The sequence below is a fragment of the Barbus barbus genome (genome assembly GCF_936440315.1).
Source record: "Barbus barbus genome assembly, chromosome: 45".
In the NCBI taxonomy this organism is placed as follows: Eukaryota; Metazoa; Chordata; class Actinopteri; order Cypriniformes; family Cyprinidae; genus Barbus; species Barbus barbus.
In genome coordinates this window covers 11,830,115-11,849,355 of record NC_136723.1, presented here as the reverse complement: position 1 = coordinate 11,849,355, position 19,241 = coordinate 11,830,115, and the positions used below count along the sequence as shown (strand labels likewise).

The 19,241-nt window shown below is 40.3% G+C and overlaps 1 protein-coding gene across 1 annotated transcript in view; it reads right to left on the bottom strand.

The window, feature by feature from the left end:
- Positions 1 to 271: 271 nt before the first annotated feature.
- LOC306863991 (protocadherin-16-like) overlaps positions 272 to 19,241 on the bottom strand; it is a 100,591-nt gene continuing 81,621 nt past the window's right edge. The window contains exons 6-21 of the mRNA XM_079407636.1: positions 18,096 to 19,142; positions 16,713 to 16,900; positions 16,381 to 16,477; positions 16,043 to 16,200; positions 12,084 to 12,933; positions 10,061 to 10,300; positions 8,958 to 9,083; positions 8,423 to 8,632; positions 7,338 to 8,204; positions 6,220 to 6,333; positions 5,878 to 6,089; positions 5,360 to 5,511; positions 4,844 to 4,974; positions 4,445 to 4,731; positions 4,012 to 4,153; positions 272 to 3,694 (exon numbers count right to left, since the gene is read on the bottom strand). Coding sequence (XP_079263762.1) covers positions 1,071 to 3,694; positions 4,012 to 4,153; positions 4,445 to 4,731; positions 4,844 to 4,974; positions 5,360 to 5,511; positions 5,878 to 6,089; positions 6,220 to 6,333; positions 7,338 to 8,204; positions 8,423 to 8,632; positions 8,958 to 9,083; positions 10,061 to 10,300; positions 12,084 to 12,933; positions 16,043 to 16,200; positions 16,381 to 16,477; positions 16,713 to 16,900; positions 18,096 to 19,142 — 7,445 coding nt within the window. The 3' untranslated portion in view covers positions 272 to 1,070. The remainder of the gene's footprint in view (positions 3,695 to 4,011; positions 4,154 to 4,444; positions 4,732 to 4,843; positions 4,975 to 5,359; positions 5,512 to 5,877; positions 6,090 to 6,219; positions 6,334 to 7,337; positions 8,205 to 8,422; positions 8,633 to 8,957; positions 9,084 to 10,060; positions 10,301 to 12,083; positions 12,934 to 16,042; positions 16,201 to 16,380; positions 16,478 to 16,712; positions 16,901 to 18,095; positions 19,143 to 19,241) is intronic.

Sequence of the window (19,241 nt, the reverse complement as noted above, 5' to 3'; positions counted from 1 at the left end):
GAAAACATTCACTGCCTATTACAAAAGAAGGTCCATTTCCTAGTGATTCACTTCATTCTGAAAGGTAAATAAACTGCATCCCAGATAATGGACTATATTTATCAATAAACCAACTATAGGTTACGCAGACAATACAAAACTTTTTTAATGTCAGAAAAAGCAGCACAGAAACAGTGTGACAGAGCTGCAGTTTTGTAAGAAACTATTTACATAGAGAAGAGTCTGAGGTTTCACCAATTTCCCAAAAGGTCCAGGTGAGCCGAAAAAAGTATGGCCCTGTTTTATTTTTTCTTTTTTCTTCTTTTCTTTTTTACAATAAATTAGCTAAGATGCTAACAATCTAGTTCAAAGGGCAAGAAACAATACAACTTCAAAAGGCCTATAATACAACACTATGCAACATGGGAAGTTTCAACACTTTCAGCCTTTCTGTTTATAAATAATAAAATACAACAATCTTCCAATCATTCACATTACAAGTGTCACAAAATTTCACAACAGCACAGTATGGTGATCCTAGACACTATACAATGATAATACACTTATTATGACTAGCATACATATAAATATACATACAAAGAATGTCACTAAAATGTAAGAACTTCTTCACTCAAAGCAATGGCAAGTCCTTCATTTAAAAAAATGTAAATGAAACTGAGTAGCACTGTAAAAGAATATTTAAAAAAAAAATGAGTTTCTTCAAAGTTCTCATTGCAGCCTACAAAGTATGACAATAGCAGCTATTTTGAATGGACTTATAACACTGGACTTTCAAAGCTGTTTGAGTCATCAATATAAAAAGAAACAAACAAAAGGAGCAGTCAACGTCTTGCCTCCCTGGCCAGCCAGTGAGACAAAACAAAACAAAACACAACTCTTCACATCAACACTGCGGTGGTTCTGAAGAAGGGTACTGTCGCCGCACAATATTTTTACCCTTTTAGTTACCAGACACCTGCGTCACCGTCATGGCTGAGCGACTGCCTTTTCAGGTATGCAACATTGCTAAGAGCGACTAATATGTCTTATCAAAAGACAATGGCCTCCACAAAATAGAGTGCAATGTAGCATTAAATCCTCATCTCAGCCTCATCACTGTGCTCCAGAGAGTGCTCTGTGGTGCTTATGATGGAGGCTGAGGGACCTTGAGTGACACCAAATGGGGAGACAGCTGGGGACCGTGTAGCAAGTGGGGACAGTGAAGGGGAGAAACTGGGAGACATGGCTGCTGAGGAGATGGAGCCCTCATGGCTTATAGGTGAACGCCTTAGAGATGCTAAGTGATGAAACGTCCGTGCTATGGCAGGTTTAGGTGGGACAGATTTGGCTCCCGGATGAGCCACTGAGGTTATGAGGGGTGGAGGGTCAATTCTTGGCTTGGGATCTGTCTTAACTTTGGGTTGGAAGGGTCTACGTGGGTTGTTGGGAGGTAAGCTCTCATCTTTTAGCCTGGCAATCTCTGTAAAGACACTGGCTAAGGGTTGGAACTGAGGGCACCAGTTGAGAAGGTAGTCCCAGTTGTAGCTGCCTCGCAGTTCCTCGTCACTTGCCACTATGGCTGTGAGGGAGCCATCAACCGAGGGTTTGCCATCCTCAGGGAAAGCATAATCTTTCGGGTGGGAAATATTTAACCCACGACCTACTCCAAGGTAGCCTCCACCTTCGTCTCTGTAGACTGGGAGCTGACCAGAGAGTAGGGTACCACTGAGGCTCCCACTGATGCTCCCAAGTTTCTTAGTTTTGAACCACTGGCTTGCATCAAGTGGTCCTGGTTCACAAGAAATATCAGAGAGTTGGTCCGCATCCTGTTGGATACCTGAATCAGGGCCCCTGGCGGAAATGTGCTCTTGCATGGAGGAGGTAATGCTTGCAACTCTTGGGTACTCATTGATCATACGGATTTCATCATCCTCTGCTGCTTCGGCAGATCCCCGTCCACTGGAGTGAGAAGGATCTAGGGATCCTCCTCGAGTGTAGGAGCCTCCACCAGTTCCTTCCTCATCACCTGCGTATCCAGGAAGTGCCTGATGATAGATCCTGTCACCCCCTGTGGGTTTAGACTCATCCAACTTCTGCAAAGCTGTGCCTGAAGAGACGGTACTATTCCCAGTGTCTTGTCCTTTCTTCTTGCGCTTTGATCTTACTAGATAAAGGGCCACAGCAATTATGATTAACAAGACTATTACTCCAAGAGAGGCAGCAATTATGCTCACAAGGAGGACATTAAAGTCTGTTGCAAGACCAAAGGATGTGTTGGTAACGTCAATGGTGACCTGAGCGGAAGTTACTCTTGAGGTGTCAAGAGGGCTGTGGGCGGTTACATCAATAGTCACTAAGCGAGTTTCCCTCTTCGAGCGACTCCCTCCACTTGAGCTGCCTGAGCTGTCCATCTTTAGGTAGATTACACCGGTGGTCTTATTCACATCAAAATAAGGAGACAAATTGGGGAAGGAGTAGAGTACAATTCCATCTACCCCACCATCCTCATCTTTGGCCTGTACTTGCCCAATGCTCTGACCTTTCTTGGCTCCCTCTGGTACCTCAAAGGACAAGTCTGAAGTGGTAAAAACTGGGTCATACTCGTCCTCTCCTGTTACGTAGACCTGCACTGTGACAGTAGCTGAGTTGTTACCTGCATCCACAGCCAAAGCAATGAAGTTAAATGAGTTCACCTTCTCGAAATCAAAAATTTGCCTGGTTCGAACTTCTCCTGAGTTTACATCCACCAAGAAGAGGTCTTTTCCTAGGCTAGCGTGGTCCATCAAATAATACTTCAGCTGTCCATAAACTCCTGTATCATAATCGATTGCATGTAATACAGTCACGGCAGAGTTGGGCGGCTGGTTCTCATGAATACTGGCTGTTAATGTAGCAATGGGAAAGTAAGGTCTGTTGTCATTGATGTCCTTTACCTCTACACTAATAGGAGCCAAGGCAAAATGACCATGGCCATCTGAGGCTTGTAGTATAACTACATGAGAAGTTCGGCTCTCTCTGTCCAAAGGTCTTTGAAGCCTCAGTGCCCCAGTCCACTGATCCACAGAGAAGAGTTTCATCTCATCTCCAGAGCTGATACTGTACTGGACCTCTGCATAGGGAGCTGAATCAGGATCAGTTGCAGTCACACGTAAGATTTCTGTACCAGCAGCTGCCCCTTCACTCAAAGACACAATGTACTCAGCTCTGCCAAAGACAGGAGGGTTGTCATTCACATCAGTGACTGTGATGATGGCTGGTACACTGGAGCTAAGTTGGGGAACACCACGATCCGAGACTGCGATGGTGAGATTATAGCGTGACAATGCCTCAAAATCCAGTCGCTCCGCTAGGATCAGGGTTCCTACCGTCTGGAAGCCATGGCCCTCTATGAAACGAACGCTACTCTCAATCTGGAAAGCATTTCCAACATTTCCACTGGCAATTGCGAAATCAAAACCAGAGTTTTCCTGAGATAGGTCTCCATCTACTGCCTCTAATGTTAGGATGGTGGCTCCAGGTAACTGGTCCTCAGACACTGTGGCTTTGTACTCCAACTGGTGGAATATAGGGGCATTATCATTGACGTCTATCAGCTGAATTTGGACCGTAGCAGAAGATGACAGAGGTGGAGATCCTCCATCACGAGCTTCGATGACTACACTCACAGATGGCTGCTCCGGGTCAAATTCAGCTTTCTGTCTGATGAAAAGTGTACCTGTAAAGACATGAGAAGTGCTATTACTACAATGTTAATGCTTCAAATATAAACTATATGGTAAAACTAGAGGCAGTGGCTATTTAAACTAAGCGCAGCTGACCTTGTAGAGGTTTTCATTAACTCCATACACCACTTTAAGTAAATAGCATCTAATTATAATTGTACTTATTATAAACAAGATGCTTGTTGCTACTTAGTTCATATTTATCTACCACTATATACACTTTAGAAAAACAGCATATACAGCATTTTAATTGTATAAATAGCCACAGCCTAAATTATCAACATGCTTAGTATAAACGCTGGGCTTATACCATTTTTAGGATCAATGTAAAAACCATCCCTCGTTGAAGACACCACTCGATAAGTGACCTTTCCATTTTCTCCTGAATCTCGATCTGTTGCTGTTACTGTGATAACGGGACTGCCTGATGGAGAATGTTCTGGAAGTGTTACCTGGAAACCAAAAGTGACAAAGCAGCTGTTACTTGACATGCTTTTTCCTGTATCCACAGTGATGTCATTTTGAATAAAAGCATCTGCTGAATACGTAATGACAACAGCATACTTTATTATGACTGCATGTATATTTATTCTGGAATAAACACGTGTTTTAGCATCCCAATCCATGAACTTTTAACAATAATACTATAGAGAACAATGCAGCCGATAAACCTTTACCAATCCCAATAATAAGAGATAGACATTGTTTTAAAAGACTTTAAATGGTAGAAAGAAAACAATCACCTGATATAGGTCTTGTGTAAAAGTTGGTGCATTATCATTTATATCCTCCACCAACACAGTCAAATTGGCTTCACTCTGGTGCTTTGAATCTGAGGCTCGGATAGTCAATGTGTACCATGTCCTCTCTTCAAAGTCCAGTGGTGCTGTCAGAGACACACGGCCGTTGTAACGATGGATATCAAATTTTCCCTGTGATGAAGCATCCAGCTGTAAAGAGTAAGACAGCACTGGGCCAGAATCCACATCATTTCCTGTAACCAGGGTGATCTCAGAGCCGATAAAAGAGTCTGTAAGTGGGAAGCAAGGACACAACATTCAGATACATGTACAATAATAAAAATGATTGATATCATGTCTTTCAAGGTTAAAAGGTCAAAGGTCACCAGTCAGTTTACTTACTCTCTGGCACTCTAACTTCTCGTGGCACTGGGATGGTGGGACTGTTGTCGTTGAGGTCGACGATAATCACTGTAATGGTGGCAGTGCCTACTAGTTTGGGGCTGCCACGATCAGTGGCTTTTATCACCAGCCTGATGCAAATAAAATAAAAGTAATTAGATAAATTGTTCCTAACTTATATCATGTGAGAATTGTTTTTGTTCAGTTTCTCTTTTTTTTGATTTAGAGAGAGAGAACAAAAGATGCCTTCTACTTTCACAAAAAGCTTTCGTACAATAATCCAAAAGCACTAACAGACCAAAAAGTTAGTAAATTAAAAGCACACCGCTTTATAGGGGTTGGGGAACATTTTAGAAACAAAAAACATAAGGTAAAAAAAACTACAAGGGCTTGAACACATCACACACACAAACTAAATAACGCTGGAGAAGACAGCTACATTCCACAGAACAGAAGGAAATTAAAGACCTGCAGAGCAATGACTTCACTGGCTGAGCAAACATGATATACACTCACTGTGCCTGTGTCCAGATTTCTCTGTCCATAATGGCCGCAGTTGTGATGCTCCCGGTCAGAGGGTCAATCTTGAAAAGGCCACTTTGACTCGAAGACTCAATGGAGTAAGTCACCTGACCATTCTGACCCTGGTCAACATCCTCAGCCACAACCTAATGCATTCGAAAACAGACTGATTAAGCACAGGCAGGGTAAGAAATAAACACTTGCCAGATGCTAAATTTGAGTACAAGTATCTGGTAACTTTATACAGAACTACAAGTAAGTGTCATGTCAGTAAGTGTCATGGTTTAAATCTGACACTTACTGACATGAAGTCAGAAACAGGTGCAGAAAAGCTTTACATGGTTAACAAAAATAATACAGTTTTCAAGGGTAACGTTTCTAAACTCTCCTGCTAGTATGGCAAAACTAACTAGGTAAAACAAAGTTATCTGTAGAACATTTTAGTTTTAATACTTTTCCCAATATGTTTTCAATTACCTTTTAGAAATACCAAAAAATAAGAGACCCCTTGCCTGAATGATGGGAAAGTCATAGCCTTGTGCTTCATGCATATAAGCCACATAGTTCTGCAGCTGGAATCGGGGTAGATTGTCATTGACATCCTGAAGAATCAGGTTGACAGCCATAAAGGAGCTTGAGGATGTCGTTTCAGCCTTCACCACTAGACGGAGTCTTGGAGTGTCCTCAAAATCCAGGCCATTTGAGCTCTGTACCCAGATTTCACCTATGAAAGCACCAATAATGCAGTGAAGTAGGTCAACTAAGCAATATTATTTTTCTAATGTCTGATGAGTTCATGCACGCATCTTGTCAAGATCGAACTGTTTTCATATTTCACAGGGTTCTCATCTGACCTGTACTAGAGCTGATGCTGAAGGAATGGTATTTGTTCCCACTGAAGATGCTGTAAGCGATGCCGTTTCGGGTGCCGTCAGGGTGCTGTGCCTGAGCCTGGGCGACTGCAGTGCCTATGGGGATAAATACACAAAAAAACTCAATATTCCTCTGCCACACTCACTAAAACTGATGGATTAACTTTCAGTGCTTCACAATACTGACTGTGCCAGTGAGTGCTGAAATACAATGCTGCAGTTTCATCATGCAGTTCATTGCAAACGTTTTCAACTGCCTAAAAAAGGTCTGTACTGTGAGAAGATGGGTTTTCTACATGTCATTTAATGAAAGTAGATACTTCTCACTTTTTAAGTCAACATGAAGTGAAACTTGCAACCCATTTTGCTTATAGAAACTTGAAATGTGTTTTGTTGAAACAGGATATTAATAAATAAAGTAAGTAAAAAAGTAGGGTGGGGTCTACAGTAAAATTATCCAACTGGAATTGATCGGATCGTGAAAAATATCATCTATGTGTCCCAATTGTAAAAATTCTTATTGGCATAATCTGTATTACATTCATGCTAACTGGAATGAAATTATCTTTAAATTATCTAAGTATTATTATTATTATAAAAAATATCAAAACGTTGCATAAATAATTTTCAATACTTCTTATAATTAGCATTAAATATAAATATTATAATTATTTTTATATATTGTATTTATTTAATTTTTTTACAAATCTAATGATCTAATTATATGACTCACTTTTTTCCTGTCATAAATGTGCTTGGTGGTTATTACATCAGCTAAAACAACAGCAAAAATTATTTTTATTTTAATGAATGATGACTATTTCTTTTTTTCCCTTCCTTTTTTTAAATTTTATTTTTTCCAATTTGGGAATAACAATATGACCAGAAACATGTATTAAGAAAGTCAAATAATGCTGATGTTGACTTTAGTCATCTTCATTATTTATTTATTATACTGTGATTCTCATTTATAAAATTATAATATTATTATCAATCCTTTTTTCCATGAAATGGACTGTAAAGAAAAAATTGTTAGTTTTTATAACAAAACTCTTGCAGGCTAATAGCCCAATAATTTTTACAGTAAATTCTCTGCCTACCTTTAGCTGCATTCTCCTGTAAGCTAACATCTCTGGCAGTGCGAGAGAATCGAATGCCATTGTAATCTTGCTCCTTCACATAGACGATCACCACTCCTAGAGAAGACTGGGGAGGGCTGCCCTGGTCCATCGCCTCCACTATGAGGGTACGCTGGGTTTGCGTCAGGGTTTGAAGCTTCTCGGTGGTCTGGATCTCCCCTGTTAGCGAGTTAATAGCAAATCCTCGGACTGGCATTGCAAACCGGTAGAACACCGAACCATTGGCTCCAAAGTCCTTATCTTCTGCTCTCATGGTGGCCACCACCTGATGCGTGGATACACTTCCACTGGACACGTTGATAATCAGCGGGTCCTGGATGAAGAATGGTGCATTGTCGTTGATGTCCAGGATGGTAATGGTCACCTGGGCTGTGGTATTACGGGGAGCGGCGGGTGATAGATCAACTGCATACACTTGGAAGATGTAAGAAGCTCTTTTCTCTCGGTCCAGAAGTGCTGTGGTTGTGATCTTTCCCGTGTCTGGATGTACTGTGAATGCACCTTTGGCCTCTTGGCTAAGGAAGTATAAGATCTGACCGTTTTCACCCTCATCCACATCTGTAGCTGTCACATCCAACACCACCAAACCTACAGCAGCATCTTCTGAGACATCAACGGTGTAGCTACTGCTTCCAAACTTAGGGCTGTTGTCGTTTACATCAAGAACTGAGATCTCCACAGTGGCTGTGCTGCTCAGAGAGGGGCTGCCGTGATCCTGGACCACCACTTTCAAAGAATAACTGTTCTTCTGCTCTCGGTCCAGAGGTCTTGAGTTAGACAGGGCTCCAGAGAAACCATCAAGTCGAAAGTCACCATCTGGGTCACCAGCTAGAATTGCAACACACAGACACAACATTTGTCAACAATCAAGCAGATTGAATCTTCTTTTTATAAGAAACAAGCCTGCAATGTGAAGAAAAACAGTAACATGTGCCTTGACCACATATAATTCAAAATGCAGTATGTTTTAACTTATAGACTCTGGTTGTTGATGTTCTTCTACATGTTCCTCTGTACAAACAATTTAAAAATCAAAATCGTTTTACCAGTGATCTTATATTCCAGCTGTCCACTCTCTCCAGTGTCCAGGTCTGTGGCTTTGAGGATGAACAGCTCCACAGGCTCTTGGTTCTCGGGCACTTCCAGGCTATAATGCTGCTGCCCGAAAGCAGGAGCATTATCATTCACATCCAGCACTGTGATGTGCACTTTAGCCTTGGCAAAGTTAGGGGGTATGCCTCCATCTTTTGCATACACTATTGCATAGACAAAAAAGATTAAAATAGTTTTATTAAATGCAATATCAGTTTAATAATAAATTATAATTACATAAAATAATATTTAGATTACAATATAATAATTTTTAGGCCAGTGATGTTACTGTATTTTAAATAAATCCGAAATAAAACAAATACATTTTTTTGCCTATTTATTTTAGATATACAATATACAATAAATATATAATAATTATATATATTTATATATAAATTAATAACATTTATAAAAAGTTAAATAAAAATTTAAATGTATTAAATTCTAAAAATGAAATAAAAAGTATTGAAAAACTATAAAAGCTAATACCTGTTACAGTATAGTGGTCCTGAAGTTCCCTATCTAGAACCTGAGTGACTGATATCACACCAGTCTCAGGATTAATTGTGAATCCATCCTCAGTCACACCACCATAAGTCACCAACCCATTAGTGCCTGTAACAAAAATAGAAATTTAATCAATAATCCTGCTCATATGTTGCATATGAGTAGCATCCAGTTATTAATTTTTTTTATTTTTATAAAATGTATTATTAAAATAATATAAATAATTTACCTAAATATAGTATTTACATTTTATTTAAATATCTTTCAACCTTTTATTTAAAAATGTTTTTGGCAGTCAGATTAAATAACATGTCAAAAGAGAGATGTTAAAAATCTTGGTTGATATTATTACCTATGGTTTTGCACAGAAATTGGTACGTCAAAACAGATGCATTGCATTGTGGGACATAGTATTTTGTCAAGTGTGCTCTGTTGTATACTGAACATTTTGACAAATGTAGTAGATAATGCTGAAAATGAGCATAAAGTGCAGAGTAAATGTCCTGCAAAAAAACATAGTATAATAAGTCTGCCCTTCCATTCTGAGTTAGAAGGTGAACAGGAAGTTGGTGTTTGTGAACAACCTGATTTAAATTAAAACAGAAGTAACATGTCATAAAATATCCAGGTTCAAACCAATTCATCTTGGATTTAATACTTGTTCCATTAGTAGTTCATTTTGCTGATTCAGCCGCTGAGTCGTGGTCCACACAAGTGTTAAGTGTGGACCAAAGACATACGGGTGCCAGATTGCGTGCAAAGTTAGCGAGCTTTGGCACGAGCACCTGCTTACTCAATTAAAGCTTCCTGAAGAATGTCTTTACAATCTCTCCTTCATGCTCTCTCACTGAGCCCAGGGAGCTGAGAATGAGTCCCTCAAACCCTCCACAGGAAGTGTTAAAAAAAAAAAAACACTGCCCTCACCACAACACAACATAAATGCTTTAACCAGATGGTGAAGTTTTTAGACACAGGTCATGAACATCTGAAAGGTTGGAATACCCCGAAATGTGGGTGATTCTTTTCAGAAGTAAAGGCATATTTAACACATGGATTCTTGCTGGAATTAATCAACTATTCCTCACCATGATCCCGGTCTGAGGCTGAGACACTCAGTATGCTTGTTCCTGCAGGCTGGTTCTCTCTGATGTGGGCTTCAAATTCACTACGTTCAAACCATGGTGCTTCATCATTCACATCAATCACCTGGATAGACAGCACCTGAGTGGTGGAATGCTGAGGTATCCCATGATCATCAGCGACAATGGTAAGGTTGTAGCTCTCCTGTTCCTCACGATCCAGAGGTTTGAGGATGGAGAGAGAGCCTGGAGAAGAGGGGAAGAGAAAAACATCTGTAAATCTGCTGCAAATGGCCTCCGGATCATTTGCCCTGTGGCTGGAGACGCGTGACTGAGGTCAAGGAGCTGTTCTGTTTTATACTATGCATATTTGTAATATTTCATTATGTACACACATGCCAGACACCATCATAAAGCTCTACTTGAATGTGGCTGGGCAAGTCGGCTGCTCTGCTGAGTCTAGAAGTTCATTTGTGACTTAAAATAGCGCACCACAACAAATAATGATGAGTTTTACCTTTAGAGAGAGTACCATATTGAAGCTATAACGCATAATTTTGATATAAAATGCAAAACATTTTCAATTTGCATTTTAGTTTTAGTTAGTTTGTTGCATGCTTTTGTCATTTTTATTATTATTATTATTAGTATTATTTAAATATTTCTATTTATCTTATTTTTATTTCTGTTTCAGTAAATTACTTCAACTTGGCAACTAATTCAAATTTTCCTTTTAGTTTAAGATTTATCTTTATATTTTAATATAATATAATATTATATCATATCATATATCATAAGTCATAAATATTTATATATATGCATTTTTTTAAGTTTTAGTTTTGCTATGTGCTTGTCATTTTTATTCGTTTTTTTTATTAATATTTCTATTTAGCTTTAATTTATTTTTTATTTGTTTTAGTCAATTTAGTTCAACTTCAACATTTATTTATTATTTAGGCAGATTATTTATAATATCTGAGAATAATGGGGGTGCTACCGTTCTCTAGGTATATGAGACGTTTTTTGCTTTATCATAAAATGTATTCATTCATTCATTTATTCATTTATGCATGCTTCAGGCTGGTCCTATGTGAACATAAAATTGCTCATACAACATAGAAGTCAAACACAATGCCCATAACTACAGTGTGACATTCATTTTAGCTTTATTCATCCTGTTTTTCTCCTCAGTTTAGCTCTTCCAGTCTCTATATGGAATTTGAGAATGAAGCTTTTTGCTGACTTTCTGGTATGAAGACCAGGGAAGAAATTTGTTGTCACGGATCCATTTTGAACCTTTCCAGCTATACCTCTCTGCAATGCTGTCATCAGCAAGACCCCAGGCGAGGGTCACTCAGGATAAACACACCCCTGCGGTCGATATGGCAGCCTGACTGCTTGCTGACTTCAAAATATTATTGTGTATTTGTGAGAAGTCTGTGTGCGGCCTCCTTTTTTTATTTATAATCCACCAAACACATTCTAGTTTTAAACACTTCTGCTTCTGAATACGGTAGCTCTGGTTTTGTGCTTAACGTCCATCTCTAGACCTCCTACTTAAAGTGTCCAAAGAGTTTGAAGACTTTCTCCTCAGTGTCTGGCTAATATCAGCTGTGACTTTATCGTGTGCTTTAAACCAACTTTAATATAAATATAGTATATAGTATACGGCTGATTTAGAACAGAAATAAAACACTAACCTACATCATAAACCAATAATGGAAGGAAAATCGACTACAGCTGTTCAGTTGATTAGGTGACTTTGTCTATTTAATCTAATTTTGCGTGAGCTGTAAATGGGCGTATTCTTGGATAATGGGAGGAATTTCAAACTAATACATGCATATTTCCAGTACCAAATCAAAGAGGTGTGGTCGATGGGCCAAAATAAAACTGCGCTCCCATGAATAACCGTTCAAGAAAATGCTCTTTTCTGCTAAATTGCTTCTGGATTTGAGTGAATGGCCCATAAAGCAGCATGGTGTGAGAAAGAGATGTTTTTCAAATAGAGCGAAGTAATGAGTCTTACCACTGTTCGAGCTGAGGCCGAACCGCCCCGCTGTGTTTCCTGACTGGATCCTGTAGGACACTCGGCCGTTTTCGCCCTGGTCTGCATCCCGGGCCATGACGTAAAGCAGCACAAAGCCCACCGGCTGGTCCTCCATCACACTAACGGCAGTCGGGGAGCTGAAGATCGGAGCGTTGTCGTTCTCATCAGTGACAAACACTCGTGCCGTCACCGATCCCCAGAGTCTTGGATTGGGATCTGAGGCTGAATCTGTGGCATGGACCACCAGGAACAGGCTAGAGGTCTCTTCATGGTCCAGCTCTCGGCCCAGTTTTAAGACTCCCGTGATAGGATCAAGACTAAAAAGGTCTGGGATGTCAGGCCACTGCTGTTGGATAGAATAACGTATCTCGCTGTTGGGTCCACTACCATCTTTATCAGTCGCCTGGAAGGTGTAAATGGAGGAACCGGCTTGTATGTTCTCAGGAATAACAATGGTGACTGGATCTTCTGGAAACTCTGGTGCGTGGTCATTACTGTCCTGCACGTTGATTTCCAACTGAACCATGTGAGTGCTTGGATAGGCCTTGGAGAAATCGTCCACCTCGATCTGGAGAGTATACCGTGAAACTTTTTCATAGTCCAGCTCTCTAGCCAAGTACACATCTCCTGTGAGACGGTCAACCATAAAGGTTCCTTCATGATCTGTGCCTCCCACTACAAAGTAGGTCACCTGACCGTTTGAGGTCACTTCACGCTGGTCATGTGCTCTAACTGAGCCAATAACAGAGCCAGGCTTGGCTCCCTCCACTGAGTTGAGCATCATGGATAAGGTGTTGGGTTTTGGAGGAGTCCTTGTGGTGCTAATGACCTACAGATTGGGAAGATTTCAGAAGACACGTTAGTTATATTTTTAGCTCAACTTGTATATTTTACAAAACATCTCCTTGAACTATGAAATTTTCCAAACAATTGACAAAAAGTGTCAGTAAAGACATTTATAATGTTAGAGAAGATTTCTACTTCAAATAAATGCAACAAAGAATCCTGAAAAACTATCATTTTTTTCCACAAAATATTAAGCAGCACAACTGTTTTCGACATTGGTAATAATAAGAAATGTTTCTTGAGACCAAGGGCCAGATTTACTAAACAGGGCAAAATAGCATTAGAGTACAATTCCATAAAAGCGCAGATGGGAGGGGAAAATTCTGCGGGTGATTTACTAACAATGCATACACTGAAGAACACAGACGCAGTCAGATTATTACCTTACTCAAGATAGCACCGTGCATGGCAGCCATTGTGCTTGGCTCTCCAGTTGTTTTAGTGTTTTTGTTAGTTTTTCTTGTTTTTTGTTTGTCAATCACGATCATTGTCACCACGGAAGAACTGCTGAACATTCTGCAGAACACACCACAAAATCTCCAAATGGTTTTCGATTATTCGGATGTTTTGCTGAACATAGTAGTCGGCGGAGATGCAACGTTGTTTAGACGCTTCAGAACGCGCAGACGGGGAAAGCGAGCTGGCGCGCTCGTGAAGCTCAGACAGTGTGGATTTTGAATGCCGTTGACTAGCATCCATCTGGCGAATCTCCGCTCTCTACCCAACAAAACGGACGAACTCCTGCTTTCCCGGTTAAACAAGGACTTTTCAAACTCTGCTGCTCTGTGAACGGCGCCATTCCAGACAGCGCGTTACATCTACCTAATTTCCAGCTGATCAGAGCAGATCGCGACGCGGAATCAATGGGAAAAATGCACGACGGCGGGACATGCTTCTACATCAATGAAAGGTGGTGTACAGATGTAACAGTGTTAAAGAAGATGTGCTGTTCAGATCTTGAAACGCTTTTCATCAACTGTAAACCTTTCTACTCGCCGCGGGAGTTCTGCTCGTTCATTCTCGTGAGTGTCTACATTCCACCTCAAGCGCACGTGAGCACAGCTTTACAGAAACTCGCTGATATGATCACAGACACAGAACAACAACACCCGGACTCTGTTTTAATCATTCTCGAGGACTTTAATAAAGCAAATCTCTCATGTGAACAGCCAAAATACAGACAGCATGTTACATGTCCCACCAGAGACAGTAATATATTGGATCACTGTTACACAACAATAAAGGATGCATATCACTCTGTCCCACGAGCAGCTTTAGGACTCTCTGATCACTGATTCCGATCAGTTCATCTTATTCTGACCTACAGGCAGAAACTTAAATCTGTTAAACCTGTATTAAGGACTGTAAAGAGATGGACTAATGAAACAGAGCGGGTTTTACAAGCCTGTCTCAACCTTACTGATTGGAGTGTTTTTGAAGCTGCTGCAAACGATCTGGACGAGCACACAGAGACTGTAACATCATATATCAGTTTCTGTGAGGATGTGCATTCCTACATTTTAATACTCTCCTCCCATAAATTTTGTGTATGAAAGGGAAACATATTCAATAAGGTCAGGCACAAAAATAATTGTGTCCATGCCTTTTCAGTGCTAATTATTTTTATTGGTTTGCGCAAGCTGTTGGTAAATATTAGAATGATTTCTGAAGTATTATGTGACATTGAAGACTGGAGTAAATTAAGCTTTGCACTTACAGAAGCAAGACTAAAATAAAATGAAATAAGATAAACAGTTCTTTTGAATTACAGTATAACAATATTTCATAATGTTACTGTTTTACTGTATTTTTATAAATGCAGCCTTGTTTACCATAAAAGACTTCTTTCAATACTGAAAGAATAAATGGAGTGGACCTGCAACATTAAAATCTGTGATATAATTTCCCAAGGCCTTGAAGTACAGTAAAAGCTGGAAAATGGTTGACAGGTGAAGCCTTTCATACTAATATACCCATGAAAAAACAAAACACTACACGCATACCGGATCACAGGAAGGAAAGCAACAGAAGGATTGAAAGCAACATTTCTGGGCTCTCTTTTAGGTGCAAAGAACACTGGACTTTCAAAATGAAGCTGGCATTACTGATGGTATGTAAAATATTATCTTGAGATTGCTACGCTGCAATGTTTTGTGGTGCGAGCATATCGGTGTTAGCGCTACCGAGGTTTGCAGCTTTCTGTTTGATCATGGGGAACCACAGCTGGGCCTCATCAGAGCCATCTGGGAACACTTGATTCAAAGGTGCATTCTCCCTCTGTCTCTCTCTCACTCTCATCTTCCCCATACAAACAGGGAGAACAGAAATCACATGCAACTGCACACTCTCCAATTAGCCTGCAATTCCCTTTTTGAAATCACATCTGTAAAAGCACTAAAGATATTTTGGTACAAAAGAGAACTGGCAAGAATCATTCTGCAGAGAACAAACTCTTTAGAATATGTATTATTTTACGTTGGAATGAAAAGCCATGAAAATTATCCTATTGTCAAAGATATAGTTTGACATGTCTGATTCACACGGTTCCATGCTGAGCGTTGGGATTAATACAGGGTTTTTTGTTACAGTATGTTCCTCTGGAGTTTTGAGGTGTTTGTGTTTGTATAGACAGGAGCAGGCCTCTGGGTCACAGCTCATTTCCCAGCTTGATTAATGATACCACAGCTCAGGGGACTGTAAGTATGATAATTTGGCACAGTGAAGGACGACTTGTCCACATTGGTGCTCATGCAGCAGGATTTTAAGATTTTGGCAGATTAACTAAAAAAATGTATTAAGTTCAGTCTTATGACTTGAAGCAACCAGCTAAAACATGCTAAAAACACTACAGAGGTGCCTTGGAAACCACACACACTAATTATTGGAAAGGTTTGCACAGGCAGAAAAGGATAAGATCTAAAAAGGAGAAATTATGAGGGAGGGATTGTGGCATGACGCAAGCTAGATTCAAACCTGCATCTCCTGCATGAGCACCAAATTCCAACATGCATCCTAACCACTAGGCCATGGGTCTACTTACCTTGCTTCTATCATTGAAAGTGATGTTTTAAAAAGTGCCTGGATAATCTCACCTGTATAAGTAAGGCAGCTGAAGAGCTCTGAGATGGAGCTCCACGGTCCGTGGCAGTGACGGTGAAGCTGTACTCTGCTTTTTCTGCTCGCCTCAGGGGGGACGAGGAGCGCAGCTCTCCAGTGTTTGGGTTCAAGGAGAAACGTTCCGCTCTGGAGCCTTAAAAAGCAAGGACAAATGGAAGCATAAATATAGACAAATATGGTAGCATAATTATCCATACAATACATCACATTAGGTGCAAAGATAACTGTAAGGACGTATGTTTACGTTTTGCAATAACATCCTCTGGCAAAAAGAAGACCCAAAACTTATGAAATATTTTAGACTTTTGCTCACCTGATAATGAGTAGAAAATAGTGCCATTCTCTCCCTCATCTGGGTCTTTGGCGTGTAGAGTTCCTAATAAAGAACCGGCAGGAAGACCCTCTTGAACCTGCAAAACATCAAGCAAGTTTCAAACAAAACATTCTGGCTGCTTATACTTCATACAAACAACTTCAAGAGCGGGAACCTATCCAAGGTCACATAAACAATTTTTGAAAGATATTATGTACAAACGTAATGACGTTTTTATGATGTGTAAACTGTGCTTTAATAAACAAAAGCACCTATGTTATAACACACTGATTTAAGGCTTTAAATATAGTCTGTGCCAGCCTGTTTCTTGCCTGAATGAGAATCTCCCTGCCAGGCTGTGTGTGGCTGAACACTGGCGCGTTGTCGTTCTCATCCAGCACTGTTATGTGGGCTGTTCCGGTGGCACTACGTGGAGGAGTACCACCGTCCTGAACCACCACGATCAGCTGATAACTGGACTGATGCTCGCGGTCCAGAGCCGCTCTGGTACTGATTTCACCTACATGTGAAATATGTAAGTTAGTCAGAATACTCAGTCTAGAATGCTGGAAATTATTTTTAGTCCATAGTTATTATACAAAATAAAATTATAAAAAACTAAACGAAACTAAAATTATATAAAAAAAAAACATTTTCTAATAAATCTGAAATAAATATAAATATATTATATTATTATATTATAGTATTTATTATTATAAATATTAGAAGAAGAAAAAATAGCCTTGGCAACAAACTGAAATTAAACTGAACTAAAATTAGTTTGAAGTACTAAAATGACTAAAAAAGAAATAAAAAGAAATGAAATCTAAATAGAAATACTAAAAAACAACAACTAAATATTAAAAATAAAAATGACAAAAGCATATTACTAAATAATTGAAAAACTCAAATATAAAATAAAATCTTATTTGAAATATTCATAAATACTATACAAGTATACAGTATATAAATAATACTAAAATAACAGTTGATTTTTGATGACCTTAGTTGCACTGAGTTGATGGTCAAAAGTTTAGAGTCTATAGAAGGCTTTTTCAACCATGCCCAGATGGAAACAGAAAACAAAACAAAACAAAACTAAACTAAACTAAACTAAACTAAACTAAATTAAATTAAATTAAATTAAATTAAATTAAATTAAATTAAATTAAATTAAATTAAATTAAATATAATAATACCCAGAAGGTAATAAATTAAAAATAAAATAATACAACAAAACAGAACGTGGCCTAATGGCTAGAGAGTTGGACTTGTAACACGAAGGTCGTGGGTTTGAGGCTCAGGTCCGGCAGGGATTGTCGGTGGGGGGAGTGAATAACCAACACTCTCTCCACCTTCAATACCACTACTGAGGTGAGACCCTTGAGCAAGTCACCTAACCCCCAACTGCTCCCTGGGCTCCCCTGCCCACTGCTCTGGGTGTATGTTCACTACTGTGTGTACACTTGGATGGGTTAAATGCAGAGCACAAATTCCGAGTATGGGTCACCATACTTGGCCACACACCACTTCCCCCCTCCCTTATAATCGTAATTGTTTTAGTTTATTGATAGGTATAATTAGTCCCCAATTTTTCACACTATAAATACAGGTAGCTGCCTTTTTAGGAAACAAATTTGGTGTCAAAAAGCTTGAAAATCCCTCATCGAGAACATTTCCTAAATGTATAAATAATAAACATCTTTGCAGCTCACCAGTCTGGGAATTGATTTGGAAGTAGCGGTCCGTGTGGAGTAATCTGTACGTAAGACGGCTGTTGAGACCAGCATCGCGGTCGGTAGCAGACACCCTCCCGAAACCAGTTCCCGCAGGCAAGTTCTCTCTCACTGCCAAGAACACCCTCTCCTGGGAGAAACGAGGGGAATTATCATTCTCATCTGTGACAGAAACTCTCACTGTTGCGCTGCCGGTCTTCCCCATCTGGCCGCTTCCAGAAGTGGCAAGCACAGTTAACAAGTAAATATCCTTGGCCTCACGGTCCAAAGCGCTCTTAACAAACAGCCATCCGCTGTCCGGGGCAATACCAAAACCTGCCGCGTCCCCATCAGGCCGGAGCCGGTATGCCAGCATGGAAGATGTTGTGGAGCCTTTGGACGACCCTTCATTTCCACTGGGGTCTCTGTTGAGCGCCCGGACCTGTAAGAAGTTGGTGTTGAGTGGCATGTTCTCCTTCAGCTCCACACGGTAGGTCATCGTATCAAACACAGGACCCTGGTCGTTCTCTGCCTGGATGTGGACCACCAGGCTGAACGTAGCGCTGAGCTGAGGTGCACCGATGTCTTTTGCGATCACTTGAAGGTCATAGCGTGGTACGCTGTCGTACGACAGACTCCCAATTAGACGTATTTCCCCACTGCTGCGCTCCACCCCAAACGTGCGCTGCCCTCCAGCTGACATCAAGTCAAAGCTCAGCTGTCCGTTAGGGCCGGAGTCGCGGTCCTCCGCTTGCACGCGGTACACCACGGTACCCATTTTTGTGGCTTCTGGTAGGAGCAGAGATTCAGAGGATGACGGGAAAAATATGGGGGCATTATCGTTCACATCTGCAATGGTGACCCGAACACAAGTCTCTCCAAAAGCTGGAGGGGAACCGCTGCGCGCTTGAATTTCCAAGTCAAAAAAGGGCCGTGACTCGTGGTCCAGAGGAAGGCTTGTTCTGAGCGCTCCAGTTTCAGGATCGACCATGAAATAGCCATCTGGATCCCCAGCAGAGATAGTGTAGGTGACATCCTTAGAGACTCCTGGAGCAAGAGAGAGATGGGATATGATTTATAAGCAGTGATTTAGCAGATGATTTAATCTAAACTGACTTTCTAAGCTTATCACAAGGACAGTTTTCT